Raw genomic sequence first — 17,494 nt, 5'->3', positions numbered from 1 at the left:
GTGACACTTTTGGGTCGAAATTTGTACAAAGTCCAATACTTATTCTATACCAGGGGTCACCAACCTTTTTGAAACCAAGAGCTACTTCTTGGGTACTGATTAATGCGAAGGGCTACCAGTTTGATACACACTTAAATAAATTGCCAGATATAGCCAATTTGCTCAATTTACCTTTAATAAATAAATCTATATATATTAAAAAATGGGTATTTCTGTCTGTCATTCTGCTGTAAATTTTTTTTCCTTTTACGGAAGGTTTTTTGTAGGGAATAAATAATGAAAAAAAGACTTAATTGAACGGTTTAAAAGAGGAGAAAACACGAAAAACAATTAAAATGAAATAGATTATCTTCAATTTCGACTCTTTAAAATTCAAAATTCAAACGAAAAAAATGAATAGAAAAATTAGCTACTTCGAATATTTTTGAAAAAAAGAATTTATGGAACATCATTAGTAATTTTTCCTGATTAAGATTAATTTTAGAATTTTGATGACGTGTTTTAAATAGGTTAAAATCCAGTCAGCACTTTGTTAGAATATATAACAAATTGGACCAAGCTATATTTCTAACAACACAAATCATTATTTCTTCTAGATTTTCCAGAACAAAAATTTTAAAAGAAATTCAAAAGACTTTAAAATAAGATTTATATTTGATTCTCCAGATTTTGTAGATTTGCCAGATTCATTTTTTTAAATTTTAATCGTAATAAGTTTGAAGAAATATTTCACAAATATTCTTCGTTGAAAAAACAGAAGCTAAAATGAAGAATTAAATTAAAATGTATTTATTATTCTTTACAACAAAGAAAGAAAAACTTGAACATTGATTTAAATTTTCAGGAAAGAAGGGGAAGGAATTTAAAAGGTAAAAAGGTATATGTGTTTAAAAATCCTAAAATCCTTTTAAGGTTGTATTTTTTCTCTAAAATTGTCTTTCTGAAAGTTATAAGAAGCAAAGTAAAAAAAATAAATGAATTTATTTAAACAAGTGAAGACCAAGTCTTTAAAATATTTTCTTGGATTTTCAAATTCTATTTGAGTTTTGTCTCTCTTAGAATGAAAAATGTCGAGCAAAGCGAGACCAGCTTGCTAGTAAATAAATACAATTAAAAAATAGAGGCAGCTCACTGGTAAGTGCTGCTATTTGAGCTATTTTTAGAACAGGCCGGCGGGCGACTCATCTGGTACTAAATAGTAAAACTAAAACATGCTTAAACTCACTTCTCTTGCAGGCTACACAGCTTGCTAGCACAAAAGGGTGGACAATGAGCTGATTTGCTAGGAGAGAAGACAAAGTGTTAGCTGAGAAAATGATTGTTTTGTATAACAATAGACATAGTCACTTACTTTTTTCACGTGAAAGGCTGCTTGGAAGTATGCAGGTGGCGGACACACCTTTTGGAATGGGACCTTAGTTCGACCAGCAGGGTACGTAACCTGTAAACCTTAAAACAAATCTCAAGAACACAAAACAATAAATCACATACAGGGCTCTTTTATTGTGCACTAGTGTCAACATGGTCGTAAAATACTTTCTAAAAAGGAGAACCGCAGCTAAATACACATCTAATTAATATTATGCTTAATAATAAGAGAGAAATGTCATATACAAAAAATGCAAGCGTGTGCAACACTAGTATTTAAATAAAGCATATAAACACGCAGGGACGTCATTAATCCGAACAGAGAGAACTTTTTAAGGCATTTCAGTGAACAACTACACACAAAAAAACACTAGATTAAAAAATTGACTAGAATTAGTGTCACAGTGCCAACGTGTATGATTGTCACAGCCTATAGTGTACACGAAAAATACACAATATCACCTCACTTTAGATACAAAAAAAACAAAAAAAAAACATGCACTAACTCACAAAACCACCAAAACAATATCTCTTTTGGTTTTACGCAACACCCCAAGTTCTTCCTTAGAATACAGTCTATTCCATAAGATCTTCCTGCCTTAGCAGTTAGAGCCTTGGTGGTGGCCATCGTTCAAGACGTCGTAGAAAGCATCCTCGTCCTCAGAGCTCAACGTGGCCAGAGTGCTGCGGTGGGAATGTTGCACCTTCCGCCTTTGGGAGAAAAAATATTGACGGATAAAATCCATAAACACATGAACAGAGAGCATACACACATAATACTATCAAAGGTTAGTTTTAATAATTAATTTACAAAATAAATACTTGAAACCAAATGATATATTAATAAAATCATATTTTTTAATATGTATTATATGCAGTAGTGCTGTTAAATTTAACGAGTTAACACACTGAAGCAAAAGTTACAGCATATCCAATACATACGGTATGATCAAGATCACATGGAAGTGTTTTAAATATAGATTAGAATCATTATAGATTCCTTTAAAATATCATATATGCAAGGGGTCACCAACGCGGTGCCCGCGGGCACCAGGTCGCCCGTAAGGACCAGATGAGTCGCCCGCTGCATGGCCTGTTCTAAAAATAGCTCAAATAGCGGCACTTTCCAGTGAGCTGCCTCTATTTTTAAAAATGTATTTATTTACTAGCAAGCTGGTCTCGCTTTGCTCGACATTTTTAATTCTAAGAGAGACAAAACTCAAATAGAATTTGAAAATCCAAGAAAATATTTTAAAGACACGGTCTTCACTTGTTTAAATAAATTCATTTATTTTTTTACTTTGCTTCTTATAAAAAGACAATGTTAGAGAAAAAATACAACCTTCAAAATGATTTTAGGATTTTTAAACATATATACCTTTTTACCTTTTAAATTCCTTCCTCTTCTTTCCTGACAATTTAAATCAATGTTCAAGTAATTTTTTTTTTATTGAATAAGAATAATAATAATAAATACATTTTAATTTAATTCTTCAGCGTCTGTTTTTTCGACGAAGATTATTTGTGAAATATTTATTCAAACTTATTATGATTAAAATTCAAAAAAATGATTCTGGCAAATCTAGAAAATCTGTAGAATCTTATTCCCAAGTCTTTTGCATTTCTTTTAAAATTTTTGTTCTGGAAAATCTAGACAAAATAATGATTTGTCTTCGTTAGAAATATAGCTTGGTCCAATTGGTTATATATTCTAACAAAGTGCGGATTGGATTTTAACCTATTTAAAACATGACATCAAAATTCTAAAATTATCTTCCATCCATCCATCCATCATCTTCCGCTTATCCGAGGTCGGGTCGCGGGGGCAGCAGCCTAAGCAGGGAAGCCCAGACTTCCCTATCTCCAGCCACTTCGTCTAGCTCTTCCCGGGGGATCCCGAGGCGTTCCCAGGCCAGTCGGGAGACATAGTCTTCCCAGTGAGTCCTGGGTCTTCCCCGTGGCCTCCTACCGGTTGGACGTGCCCTAAAAACCTCCCTAGGGAGGCGTTCGGGTGGCATCCTGACCAGATGCCCGAACCACCTCATCTGGCTCCTCTCGATGTGAAGGAGCAGCGGCTTTACTTTGAGTTCCTCCCGGATGGCAGAGCTTCTCACCCTATCTCTAAGGGAGAGCCCCGCCACACGGCGGAGGAAACTCATTTCGGCCGCTTGTACCCGTGATCTTATCCTTTCGGTCATGACCCAAAGCTCATGACCATAGGTGAGGATGGGAACGTAGATCGACCGGTAAATTGAGAGCTTTGCCTTCCGGCTCAGCTCCTTCTTCACCACAACGGACCGGTACAACGTCCGCATTACTGAAGACGCCGCACCGATCCGCCTGTCGATCTCACGATCCACTCTTCCCTCACTCGTGAACAAGACTCCTAGGTACTTGAACTCCTCCACTTGGGGCAGGGTCTCCTCCCCAACCCGGAGATGGCACTCCACCCTTTTCCGGGCGAGAACCATGGACTCGGACTTGGAGGTGCTGATTCTCATTCCGGTCGTTTCACACTCGGCTGCTAACCGATCCAGCGAGAGCTGAAGATCCCGGTCAGATGAAGCCATCAGGACCACATCATCTGCAAAAAGCAGAGACCTAATCCTGCGGTTACCAAACCGGAACCCCTCAATGCCTTGACTGCGTCTAGAAATTCTGTCCATAATAGTTATGAACAGAATCGGTGACAAAGGACAGCCTTGGCGGAGTCCAACCCTCACTGGAAATGTGTTCGACTTACTGCCGGCAATGCGGACCAAGCTCTGGCACTGATCGTACAGGGAACGGACCGCCACAATAAGACAGTCCGATACCCCATACTCTCTGAGCACTCCCCACAGGACTTCCCGAGGGACACGGTCGAATGCCTTCTCCAAGTCAAAATTATCTTAATCAGGAAAAATGACTAATAAATTATTTTTTTAATTTTTTCAAAAAGATTCGACTTAGCTAGTTTTTCTCTTCATTTTTTTTTGGTTGAATTTTGAATTTTAAAGAGTTGAAATTGAAGATAAGCTATGTTTCAAAATTTAATTTTCATTTTTTTTGTGTTTTGTCCTCTTTTAAACCGTTCAATTAAGTGGTTTTTTTTCATCATTTATTCTCTACAAAAAACCTTCAATAAAAGGAAAAAAATGTACGACGGAATGACAGACAGAAATACCCATTTATATATTCATTAAAGGTAAATTGAGCAAATTGGCTTTTTCTGGCAATTTATTTAAGTGTGTATCAAACTGGTAGCCCTTCTCATTAAGCAGTACCCAAGAAGTAGCTCTCGGTTTCATAAAGGTTGGTGACCCCTGATCTATGCTATAGTAGACAGACAACAAAAAACGCTGGTGGAGTTCACCCAGCGGCAATGTGGTCAACAAAGGTACCACAGATAAGTTTAGCGATATTTTTGTAGCAACTGTGATTAATCATTATCAATCCAAATTCAAAAGTGTGATTAATCTGATTAAAAGTTGAATTGAATTGAATTGAATTGAAATATTCATTTCAAACCTGCACAGTACAACTAAACACTTTTTTTTTACATTTTGGCAGAGATATTTATGCAAGGCTTGAAAAGGGGTTGGATGAAGCAGATGCTAATAATATCCCAACACCTCTCACTCATTCCACATTTAACATAAACAATATAATACAAGAACAATACTCTATACACACACACACACACACACACGCACACACACACACACACACACACACACACACCCCAAACACTCTCTGACCATACACCACTCTCCCATCGCTCTGTGCTGAGGGCATCACTCTCTTTCCACCTCGTATTTCTTCAGTACTTCTTTTTTAAACAGTGTTTTGAATTGAATCATGCTAGAACACGTTTTTAACTTATCCCCTAAGTCAGGGGTAGGGAACCTATGGCTCTCGAGTCAAACGTGGCTCTTTTGATGACTGCATCTGGCTCTCAGATGAATCTTAGCTGACATTGATTAACACGATAAGAAATGAATATATCCGCTGGTAGTCTGTCAGGTTCAAACACTGATGACATTTATTAAACAGCCTGAAGCTGTCGCTGAGGGAAAGGGGTAATCTCGACAACTCTAGTTAGATACAATATATGGTTATACAAAAATGCAAATGTGTTGACGCTGGTGATATCGCCTTGTCTCTCTGCTCTGTCTACGTCACGGCGGTGTTCGGCATTGGCAGTTAGCAGGCCGTTCCTGGACATAGACACTAATACCAGACTGGCAGGCAAGCTTTTGGATTCCCAGCTTTGCACAGACAAAGAAAAATACCACTTCAGCACAATTGACAATAATTATAGCAACGGCCCTTAAGCATAAAAGTTGTGTGACAATATAGACAAAACTATTATAAAATAATCAGTGTTAAAAATAACATTCAAAATAAAAAACATTCTCATGCATTTTAAGCCATCCAAACGTTTTCTACCATACCTGTTCATGAAGTCGCATTAATGGTAAGAAGTATTTTAATTATTGTTGGTTAACTTCAGAAGAAAAATCTTATTAAAAAGAATAAGAGACTTATTATACTTTAAAATTGTTGGTCTTACTTAAAAATGCTCGATTTTTTGTTGTATTCAGTGTTAAAAAATATTATATGGCTCTCACGAAAATACATTTTAAAATATTTGGCTTTAATGGCTCTCTCAGCCAAAAAGGTTCCCGACCCCTGCCCTAAGTTGTTCCACAGAGTGACTCCACGCACTGAAATGCAGATTGATATTAAAGTGGTTCTAATTTTAGGCAAATTTAAATTTGTTGTTTCCTCTTAAACTGTAATTATGGTGATCATCTCTATCATGGAATAGGTTCTGTATATTGGATGGTAGAGAGTTTTGGGATGCCCTAAACATAATTTGAGCAGTTTTAAAGTTGATCACATCGTTCAGTTTAAGTTGCTTAAAGTCCATAAATAGTGGATTTGAATGATATCTGTAGTGAACTTTGGACCCAATCCTGATGGCCTTTTTCTGCAGAGTGACTAAAGGCTGTAGATGTGATTTATAACAATTTCCCCGGACTTCAACACAATAGTTTAAATATGACATAATAAATGAATGAAACAATAACAGCAGAGACCATTTAGCAACTTTTGTCCTCAGGTAACTTATATGAGGCTTCCATGAGATATTTTCATCTATTACTACTCCTAAGAAAGAATTTTGTTGAACATATTCTACTGGTGTATCATCAATAACAATCCTCATCGGTATATTACTTTTGCAATTGCTAAAGAGCATTATTTTGGTCTTCTTTAAATTCAGAGACAATTTGTTTGTATTAAATCAAGTTTTTAACTTTATCATCTCCTCAGTTACAGAGGCCAGAAGTTGCTTCACGTCGTCACCTGCACATGTAATGGTTGTATCATCAGCAGAGTTGATACTTGACATATTTCGTTGATATATATAATAAATAGTGTGGGTCCCAGTATCGACCCCTGGGGGACTCCACAGGTTATGTTCATGAGTGTAGATTGATGTTGGTCCATCTGAACAATCTGCTGTCTCTCATTCAAGTAGCTCTCCAGCCATTTCCCTGCCAATCCCCTTATGCCGTAGTTTTTCCTGTTTATTTACCAAAATCTGGTGGTCAATGGTATCGAAAGCCTTTTGCAGGTCAATAAAATCATATGTAGGGTTGCAAAATTCCGGGAATATTTAAGTTGGAAACTTTACATGGGAATTTATCGGAATTAACGTGAATTAATGAGAATAAACATTGAATGCAATATTCTAGATCTTGCAGCATGATTATTGGCTAAAACAACCTGATCTAATGGAAATTCAGTAGAATTGTGCATTCCTCCATTACATGCACAGATAATTCCCAGCATGCTACACACCACAGCAGGGCTATTGAGGCCACACTAATATTTGAGCGCAAGGACTTCATCCAGTCAGGTAAGTTTTAATGATATTACTGGGGTAAATATCTTTGATCTACGGTATTTAAGTTTAATAGAGGTGTAATTGCTTGTTACTGTAAGACTGTAGACTACTCCAGCAGACTTCCACTCAAGCTAGGCTAGCTATTCCTGTACTTGTTAAATGATTTGGGGGCCAATATAGAATAGAATAGAATAGAAAAGAATGGACCATATTGTCATTATATTTGCATATAACAAGATTAAAGACTCCAACTTAAGGTGCGGTTGTGGGAACTAATATGGGATAAAATAAATAACACAAGAGGTAATAAAGGAAAAACTAACAATTGAAATAAACAGACTACTATCCAATAAAAATAACCAGCAATCCTGTACAATAAACAAAACACTGTAGAAATACAAAATACTGTACAATATACAGAACAAGACAAGCGTACAGAAGTAATAAAAAACAATCAGTGTCGGACGTATTGCACTGGAAGTGTAGTATTGCACAGTAGGGTATTAGGGCAGAATATTGTACAGGGGTGAATTATTAGTAGTATAAGTTAGAGTTCAACATGGTGACAGCTCTGGGGATAAAAGCTGTCTCTGAGCCTGTTTGTTCTGGCTCTGATGCACCTGTAGCGCCTGCCCGATAGTAGCAGGTCAAACAGGTGGAAGCCAGGGTGTGTGCTGTCTTTGGTGATGGTTTTTGCTTTCTTGAGGCAACGGGAGTTATGTAAATCCTTCAGAGAGGGCAGGGGGCAGCCAATGATTTTTTGTGCAGACTTTATGACCCTCTGAATTGCCTGTTTGTCTGCTTCAGTGCAGCTGGCGTACCACACTGTTATGCAGTACGTCAGCAGGCTCTCAACAGCCGAGCGATAGAAGGTCACCATCAGTTGCCTCTCCAGTCTGTTCTTCCTTAGCACCCTCAGGAAATGAAGTCCCCGCTGGGTCTTCCGGATGACCACAGTTGTATTTTGGGTCCAGGACAGGTCAGCAGATATGAGGGTGCCGAGGAACTTGAAGGAGCTGACTCTCTCCACCTCCTCGCAGTTGATATAGAGGGAGGCAGGGTCAATATCTTTAGCTAGCTAGGTTTATGTACCACCACAGTCTCATAATGAACCGAAAATATTTCCCCATTAGTCGTGATGCTAATTTTCCCAATGTTGAATACCATTTATTTATGCTAACAACATTAGCGATCCGAATTTACCTATTTTGTGATCTGTAAAGTTCAACTAGCAAATACTAAATCAAAATGTGTAGTTTCCTCTGCCTTCTGTTCTGCCAGCCATTCTGTTGTCCTACAAAAATGTAAGTTATAGTTGGATTTAGCATGCTGATTGAGGGTTCATTTATTCATTTAGCCTATTTCTATTAATTTTTCCATCAGTAAAATATTTTTAAGGACTAAACCAATTGTTTAGCTGACTATTTATATCTGTGTGTGGCATTGCATTAGTGTTTCACAAGAATAAATGCATTGAAAACAGAATAATGCCACTTACACCATCTGATACTATCTTTCGAGTGCAATACGTCCGACACTGATTGTTATTTATTACTTCGGTACTCTTGTCTCGTTCTGTATATTGTACAGTATTTTGTATTTCTACAGTGTTTTGTATATTGTACAGGATTGCTTGTTATTTTTATTGGATATTTTATTGGATGTTTATTTCAATTGTTAGTTCATTTGTGTTATTTATTTTACCCCATATTTTTTCCCACAACCGCACCTTAAATTGGAGTCTTTAATCTCGTTATATGATAATATTATTGACAATAAAGTCTATTCTATTCTATTGTGATGTGTGGAGACATTTCACCCCAACCAATGTAGGCGGAAAGGCTGTGGACATTTGCAAATACTGTGCAAAGAGCTACGTCAAAAATGCCACAAAGATAAAGCAACATATAGACAGACAAGTGCCCAATAATATATAATTATTGTAATTCCCCATTAATTCCCATATATTTCCATTAATTCCCATGGACGGTGTCCAACTTTGAATAATCAAAAAATGGTAAATATTTCCAAACTTCCCGAGCTTAACTTCCCGTGGTAAATTTCCGGAAAGTTTTCGGAAATTTACCGGACACTTTCCACCCCTTTGCAACCCTAATCATATGACAGCACTAGTATTATAAATTGAAGTGCGGGGAAAAAAATTGCGTGCAACTGTGATTTTTTGTTATTACAATTCTGAGTACCGTATTTTTCGGACTATAAGTTGCACTTGTTTTCATAGTTTGGGCGGGGGTGCGACTTATACTCGGGAGCGACTTATGTGGGAAATTATTAACACATTACCGTTAAATATCAAATAATATTATTTAGCTCATTCACGTAAGAGACTAGACGTATAAGATTTCATGGGATTTAGCGGTTAGGAGTGACAGATTGTTTGGTAAATGTATAGCATGTTCTATATGTTATAGTTATTTGAATGACTCTTACCATAATATGTTACGTTAACATACCAGGCACCTTCTCAGTTGGTTATTTATGCGTCGTATAACGTACACTTATTCAGCCTGTTGTTTACTATTCTTTATTTATTTTAAATTGCCTTTCAAATGTCTGTTCTTGGTGTTGGGTTTTATCAAATAAATTTCCCTAAAAAATGCGACTTATACTCCAGTGCGACTTATATATGTTTTTTTCCTTCTTTATTATGCATTTTCGGCAGGTGCAACTTATACTCCAGAGCGACTTATACTCCGAAAAATACGGTATATTCAAAATATTCAAGAATTGATTCTTAAAAACTTTTTTCAAGGCTATTTCTACGTTTTCATCACCCAAAACATCTTCTGAAAAGGTTATAACAATTCACATTCCAAATATTGTATGGCGAGAATTTGTTTGAATTGAGAATTGACTTGTCACACAAAGAATCGGAATGAAAGTGAATCGGGATTTGTATGAATAAAACGTCTCCAATTCTTCATATGCCAGAATTTAGTCATTTAGATTCATTCACTGAAATATACACAGAAATCAAACCTACTAATATAACTATACACATTATTTATCTATAATTAAAAATGTTTTCTTATTTGTGAATAGTTTACAAACTCTTTACACCTCAAGTACCAAAATCTAAACATTTTAGTGTCAACGCTTTTGCTACCTCCACTGACTTTCAAGAGGGGGCTTGTGCTTTCACCAAATTAGAATTTGTACAATATTTTCACATGTAAATGTCTCTAATATATGTTTCTTAATTTTTTAAATGCTGAGTACTACTGTACCACTAGTGATACTCGTCCCACAGTCTAAGAATCCCTAAAAAGTGACCTACTATTGTATTATTGTTATTAGTAGAAGAATGTGGATCATACTGAGTTCACATACCATTATGTATGACGCAGAGCAGTTTTTGATACGGGTGTGCCTAATAAAGTGTATGCATGGTGTGCGGTTTTACTTTAATTCGGACTCCAGCGCTGAGACTTTGGCCTGCATGGCCTCCTGAAGCTCCTGCTGCTCCTCCAGCTCCCTGAGGACCTTTCTGCGCACTCCCTCCAGACGCTCCACCTCGCCTTCACTCTCGTCCACCTGCCGTTTCAAGGCCTTCACCCGCAGGGTCAGCTGTTGTGGGTCACAAACAGAAGGCCAGGGGGTAAAAGGTTAAGTAGTTGAGAAGGAGTCATAGGCATACTTGCCAACCTTGAGACCTCCGATTTCAGGAGGTGGGGGTTGTGAGGTGGGGGTGGAGGGCGTGGTTGGGGCGGGGGGCGCCCCAACCATATATATATATAAATCTATATATATATCTATATATATATATCTATATATATATATATATATATATATATATATATAAATGTATGAAATACTTGACTTTTAGTGAACTCTGGCTATATATATTTATTTTATTATATATATATATATATATATATATATATATAAATAAATAGTTGAATTTCAGACGGCACCTATCAAATACACAGTAATAAAAACACAGTTGTTCTACTAACTGTACTGTGCTTGCTGGTTACTAAAAAAACAACAACAACACTTACCTTTCACTATTTGAGTAACCTTTGTTCTGCCATTTATTTCTTCATTTTGCTCGTCGACGATGTAATATATTGGGTTGGAGTCAATAACCAGGCGAGGTGATGAAGTTACGTCTCTTTACTGTGGGCTTCAGAACAGACTCCCTGACTTGCCGTCAGGTGCCCAACACCTCGTAAATCGTTGGCCAATCAAAAAGCAACCCCATAACGCTATAACCAACATTCACCAGGAGATGGCGACATAGCTCGGTTGGTAGAGTGGCCGTGCCAGCAACTTGAGAGTTGCAGGTTCGATTCCCGCTTGTGCCGTCCTAGTTACTGCCGTTGTGTCCTTGGGCAAGACACTTTACCCACCTGCTCCCAGTGCCACCCACACTGGTATAAATGTAACTTAGATAATGGGTGTCACTATGTAAAGCGCTTTGAGTCACTTGAGAAAAGCGCTATATAAATATAATTCAGTCAGTCAGACAGACAACATAGAATCACTTTATTACGGACGGCGTCGCCATGGCTGTAACTTCCTCGTTCTTCTGCTTCGTCTCCTTGTGTGTGCAGTTTTTTATTCAAATCCGTAGATGTTGTAACGTGATTGGGCAGACAAGCTGTTTATATAGTGGGAAAGCGGACGTAAAAACAGGCTGTCCCCACACAGGTCCGCAAGGAGCTGGAGGGGGCGTGGCCTCCAGCTCCGGAGAAAATTAATTCCGGGAGGTTTTCGGGAGAGGCGCTGAATTTCGGGAGTCTCTGGGAGGGTTGGCAAGTATGGTCATAGGCCAGAAGTTGGTTATTTGTAAATTATGTTAGTCTTTTGAGGAATTCAGGATGAGCATACTGTAGGTTCTTCTACACCACATTCATCAAAGCTCTTGGCTTCCATCCACAAAGTTGGAAGTGTGTCTTGCTAAGGGACTCAAGTCATCTGGCCGAAGGTGTCTCCCAATACTTTTATGCGTGTATTACAGGGGTGCACCCAGCCCTCCAGCTCCTTTAATTTGGCCCGTGAGACATCATGAGTTCAACAAAGCATCGTATCAAGGAGTGCTTTCAAATACAAACCCCGTTTCCATATGAGTTGGGAAATTGTGTCAGATGTAAATATAAACGGAATAAAATTTGCAAATTCTTTTCAACCCATATTCAATTGAATGCACTACAAAGACAAGATACTTGATGTTCAAACTCATAAACTTTTTTTGGAAGGGAAATAATAATTAACTTAGAATTTCATGGCTGCAACACGTGCCAAAGTAGTTGGGAAAGGGCATGTTCACCACTGTGCTACATCACATTTTCTTTTAACAACACTCAATACACGTTTGGGATCTGAGGAAACTATTTGTTGAAGGTTTGAAAGTGGAATTCTTTACCATTCTTGCTTGATGTACAGCTTAAGTTGTTCAACAGTCCGGGGTCTTGTTGTCGAATTTTATGCTTCATAATGCGTCACACATTTTCGATGGGAGACATTTCTGGACTGCAGGCGGGCCAGGAAAGTACCTGCACTCTTTTACTACAAAGCCACGCTGTTGTAACACGTGGCTTGGCATTGTTTTGCTGAAATAAGCAGGGGCGTCCATGATAACGTTGCTTGGATGACAACATATGTTGCTCCAAAACCTGTATGGACCTTTTAGCATTAATGGTGCCTTCACAGATGTGTGAGTTACCCATGCTTTGGCCATTAATACACCCCCATACCATCACAGATGCTGGCTTTTGAACTTTGCGCCTTTAACAATCCGGATGGTTTTTTTCCTCTTTGTTCCGGAGGACACCACGTCCACAGTTTCCAAATATAATTTGAAATGTGGACTCGTCAGACCACAGAACACTTTTCCACTTTGCATCAGTCCATCTTAGATGAGCTCGGGCCCAGCGAAGCCGGCGGCATTTCTGATTGTTGTTGAAAAATGGCTTTCGCTTTGCATAGTAGAGTTTTAACTTGCACTTACAGATGTAGTGACCAACTGTAGTTACTGACAGTGGTTTTATGAAGTGTTCCTGAGCCCATGTGGTGATATCCTCTACACACTGATGTCGGTTTTTGATGCAGTACCGCATGAGGGATCAAAGGTCCGTAATATCATCGCTTACGTGCAGTGATTTCTCCAGATTCTCTGAACTTTTTGATGATTTTTCGGACCGTAGATGGTAAAATCCCTGAATGCCTTGCAATAACTCGTTGAGAAATGTTATTCTTAAAACTGTTCGACAATTTGCTTACAAATTGGTGACCCTCGCCCCATCCTTGTTTGTGAATTACTTAGCATTTCATGGAAGCCGCTTTTATACCCAATCATGGCACCAACCTGTTCCCAATTAGCCTGCACACCTGTGGGATGTTCCAAATAAGTGTTTGATGAGCATTCCTCAACTTTATCAGTATTTATTGCCACTTTCCCAACTTTTTTGTCACGTGTTGATGGCATCAAATTCTAAAGTTAATGATTATTTGCAAAAAAAATAAATAAAAAAAATATCAGTTTTAACATCAAATATGTTGTCTTTGTAGCATATTAAACTGAATATGGGTTGAAAATGATTTGCAAATCATTGTATTTCGTTTATATTTACATCGAACACAATTTCCCAACTCATATGGAAACGGGGTTTGTACCAGGCAGTTTCTAAATGCTCCATATCTGCTACCATCTTGAGGACAATGTGAGTAAATAATATCAATGACCAATGAAAGTATTCTGAAAATATAACACAGCATTTACTTATAAGAAACAATCCAAACAACCTTCTTCCCTAGTCATGGTGCTAAGAAAAAAATTAAATGCAATTAACATAAAGGTCAACGCACGTGGTCACACATAACACAACCAGCACACTGAACATTGTGGAGAATATAAAAAAACGTATAAAAACATTATTAAAAAAAATTCTAAATGACACCCATTTAAAGGTCTACTGAAACCCACTACTACCGACCACACAGTCTGATAGTTTATATATCAATGATGAAATATTAACATTGCAACACATGACAATACGGCCGGTTTAGTTTACTAAATTGCAAATTTAAATTTTCGGCGGAGTTTCTTGTTGAAAACGTCGCGGAATGATGACGCGTGCGCGTGACGTCACGGACTGTCAGGAAATATTAGTGCACCACCATTTGTGGTTAAAAGTCGTCTCTTTTCATCGCGCAATTAAACAGTATTCTGGACATCTGTGTTGCTGAATCTTTTGCAATTTGTTCAATTAATAATGGTGACTATAAAGAACAATGCTGTTGGTGGAAAACGGTGTATTGCAGCTGTCTTTAGCACCGAGACACAGCCGGTGTTTCTTTGTTTTTAACACAGAGTGGTCAACCAGCATGTTTTTGGATGGGAAAATCTTACCGGAGACATCATTGGATAATTCGTCCACCTGCAGTAGCTGTTTAAAAGGCAGCTGTGAGCTTGGCTCCTCGGCTTCTCTCTGAGACACTGCGTGTTCACCGCAGCCATCCGACCTTGAAGTATGTCTTTACAATCTCACTAAAACACTATTAAAACAATAAGCAGAAAAGCGATCTTCCAGAATTATCCTAGTAAATGTGTCTAATTACATCTGAAACGCTCACACTGCCGCCGCCCGGAGCCGTCACCTTTTATTATTTTTTTTTTATTTTAATTTTTTCTAGTCCTTCGCTTTCAATATCATCATCCACAAATCTTTCATCCTCGCTCAAATTAATGGGAAAATTGTTGTTTTCTCAGTCCGAATAGCTCTTGTTGCTGGAGGCTCCCATTATAAACAATGTGAGGACGTGAGGAGCCCTCACTCTTGTGACGTCATCGTCTGCGACTTCCGGTAAAGGCAAGGCTTTTTCAGGAAGTACCAAAAGTGGCGAACTTTATCGTTGATTTTCTCTACTAAATCCTTTCAGCAAAAATATGGCAATATCGCAAAATGATCAAGTATGACACATAGAATGGACCTGCTATTCCCGTTTAAATACATCAATCAATCAATGTTTACTTATATAGCCCTAAATCACTAGTGTCTCAAAGGGCTGCACAAACCACAACACAAACCAGTACGACATCCTCGGTAGGCAAATAAGAAAATTTCATTTCAGTAGGCCTTTAATATCCAATTATACATCCATTATATTAATTAAATATCCATCATTTTAATATAATGTGTACACGCACGCACACCCAGCCCAATGCGGCCCCCAGGCCAAAACATTTGGACGCCCCTGGTATAGTGTATACGGTCAATATCACACCGGGTTTACTAAATCCATATAGGATTTTCTATCTATTCAAAGCCTGTTTGTAAGAGTCTGTCAGATATATTAGCTATTACAGTCATCCCTCCCCATATCACACTTTAAATATTGCAGATTCTTCACAACGCCGATTTATTTGGGGACCTTTAATTAAATATATTTTTTTAAGCACATTCTATATTTTTTTCTCCGAAATTAAATATTTTCACTAATAAAAATGGTTACATAAAGAAAAACCTATCAGTACAAGACTAGTATTGGGTACTAGATGAGACAAAACCAACCGATTAGCCAGATTAACCAGACTTTTGAATTTGGATTCATCGTGAATAATCACAGTAAATTACTTGCATGCATTATTAAAATCAACCTGTTAAAGACACCAATATTTAGACACAAATGCAATTTCATTGTCAGAATGTAATACAGGAACATTTTTTTTTAATATTTTACTTGAAAACATGTCCTTTATTTGGTCAAAACTTGCTAACAGTTCTATCGTAAATCCTGCCTGGGTTTATTTTGGATTAAAGTAAATAAGCAAGTGCACTCAAACAAAAACTGTGAAATTAATCTGCGTACATACATGATATTTGTGATTAATCGATTGAGTTAAGTTACTAAATTTGACAGCCCTAATAAAATACAATAAAATAAAGAAAAATAAGTAAACAATACTGGCTCACCTGCACTGGCTTCCTGTGCACTTAAGATGTGACTTTAAGGTTTTACTACTTACGTATAAAATACTACACGGTCTAGCTACAGCCTATCTTGCCAATTGTATTGTACCATATGTCCCGGCAATAAATCTGCGTTCAAAAGACTCCGGCTTATTAGTGATTCCCAGAGCCCAAAAAAAGTCTGCGGGCTATAGAGAGTTTTCCGTTCGGGCTCCAGTACTCTGGAATGCCCTCCCGGTAACAGTTCGAGATGCCACCTCAGTAGAAGCATTTAAGTCTCACCTTAAAACTCATTTGTATACTCTAGCCTTTAAATAGACTCGCTTTTTAGACCAGTTGATCTGCCGCTTCTTTTCTTTTTCTCCTCTGTCCCACTGGAGGGGGTCCGGTCCGGTGGCCATGGATGAAGTACTGGCTGTCCTGAATCGGGACCCAGGATGGACCGCTCGTACAGAGCCGGAACCCAGGATGGACCGCTCGCCTGTGTATCGGCTGGGACATCTCTGCGCTGCTGATCCACCTCCGCTTGTGGTGGTTTCCTGCTGGCTCCACTGTGGACGGGACTCTCTCTGCTGTGTTGGATCCGCTTTGGACTGGACTCTCACAGTTGTGTTGGATCCACTATGGATTGAACTTTCCCAGTATCATGTTAGACCCGCTCGACATCCATTGCTTTCGGTTCCCCTAGAGTGGGGGGGTTGCTCCAAGGTTTCTCATAGTCATCATTGTCACCGACGTCCCACTAGGTGTGAGTTTTCCTTGCCCTTATGTGGGCTCTACCGAGGATGTCGTTGTGGTTTGTTTTGTGGTTTGTGCAGCCCTTTGAGACATTAGTGATTTAGGCCTATATAAATAATCATTGATTGATTGATTGATAAACTGGACTGGACTCTCACGGTTGTGTTGGATCCACTATGGATTGAACTTTCACAGTGTCATGTTAGACCCGCTCGACATCCATTGCTTTCGGTTCCCCTAGAGGGGAGGGGGTTGCCCACATATGCGGTCCTCTCCAAGGTTTCTCATAGTCATCATTGTCACCGACGTCCCACTGGGTGTGAGTTTTCCTTGCCCTTATGTGGGCTCTACCGAGGATGTCGTTGTGGTTTGTGTTGTGGTTTGTGCAGCCCTTTGAGACACTAGTGATTTAGGGCTATATAAATAATCATTGATTGATTTATTGATTGATAAAAGTAAAATTAGATACATTTAAATACGTCTTTTTTGTTCTGCATTTGATATTGCAGTTGTCAAGTCTAACAGCGATTTGGCTGATTGTCTAATCTCTGGGCTG

The 17,494-nt window shown here is 38.3% G+C and overlaps 1 protein-coding gene across 5 annotated transcripts in view; it reads right to left on the bottom strand.

The window, feature by feature from the left end:
• Positions 1–1,483: 1,483 nt before the first annotated feature.
• cgnb (cingulin b) overlaps positions 1,484–17,494 on the bottom strand; it is a 126,148-nt gene continuing 110,137 nt past the window's right edge. For 2 of the 5 annotated variants that reach the window (XM_061897454.1, XM_061897457.1), the window contains 2 exons: positions 10,689–10,852; positions 1,484–2,079 (listed from right to left, as the gene is read on the bottom strand). In XM_061897454.1, coding sequence (XP_061753438.1) covers positions 1,968–2,079; positions 10,689–10,852 — 276 coding nt within the window. In that variant the 3' untranslated portion in view covers positions 1,484–1,967. Of the gene's footprint in view, positions 2,080–4,291; positions 8,298–10,688; positions 10,853–17,494 lie in introns of those variants that run through there. The other 3 variants (XM_061897455.1, XM_061897453.1, XM_061897456.1) reach the window with 3 other exon arrangements.

This window comes from Nerophis ophidion, linkage group LG04, assembly GCF_033978795.1.
Source record: "Nerophis ophidion isolate RoL-2023_Sa linkage group LG04, RoL_Noph_v1.0, whole genome shotgun sequence".
Classification (NCBI taxonomy): Eukaryota; Metazoa; Chordata; class Actinopteri; order Syngnathiformes; family Syngnathidae; genus Nerophis; species Nerophis ophidion.
The sequence above is the reverse complement of the archived record's forward strand: the minus strand, read 5'-3'. Positions and strand labels throughout refer to the sequence as shown.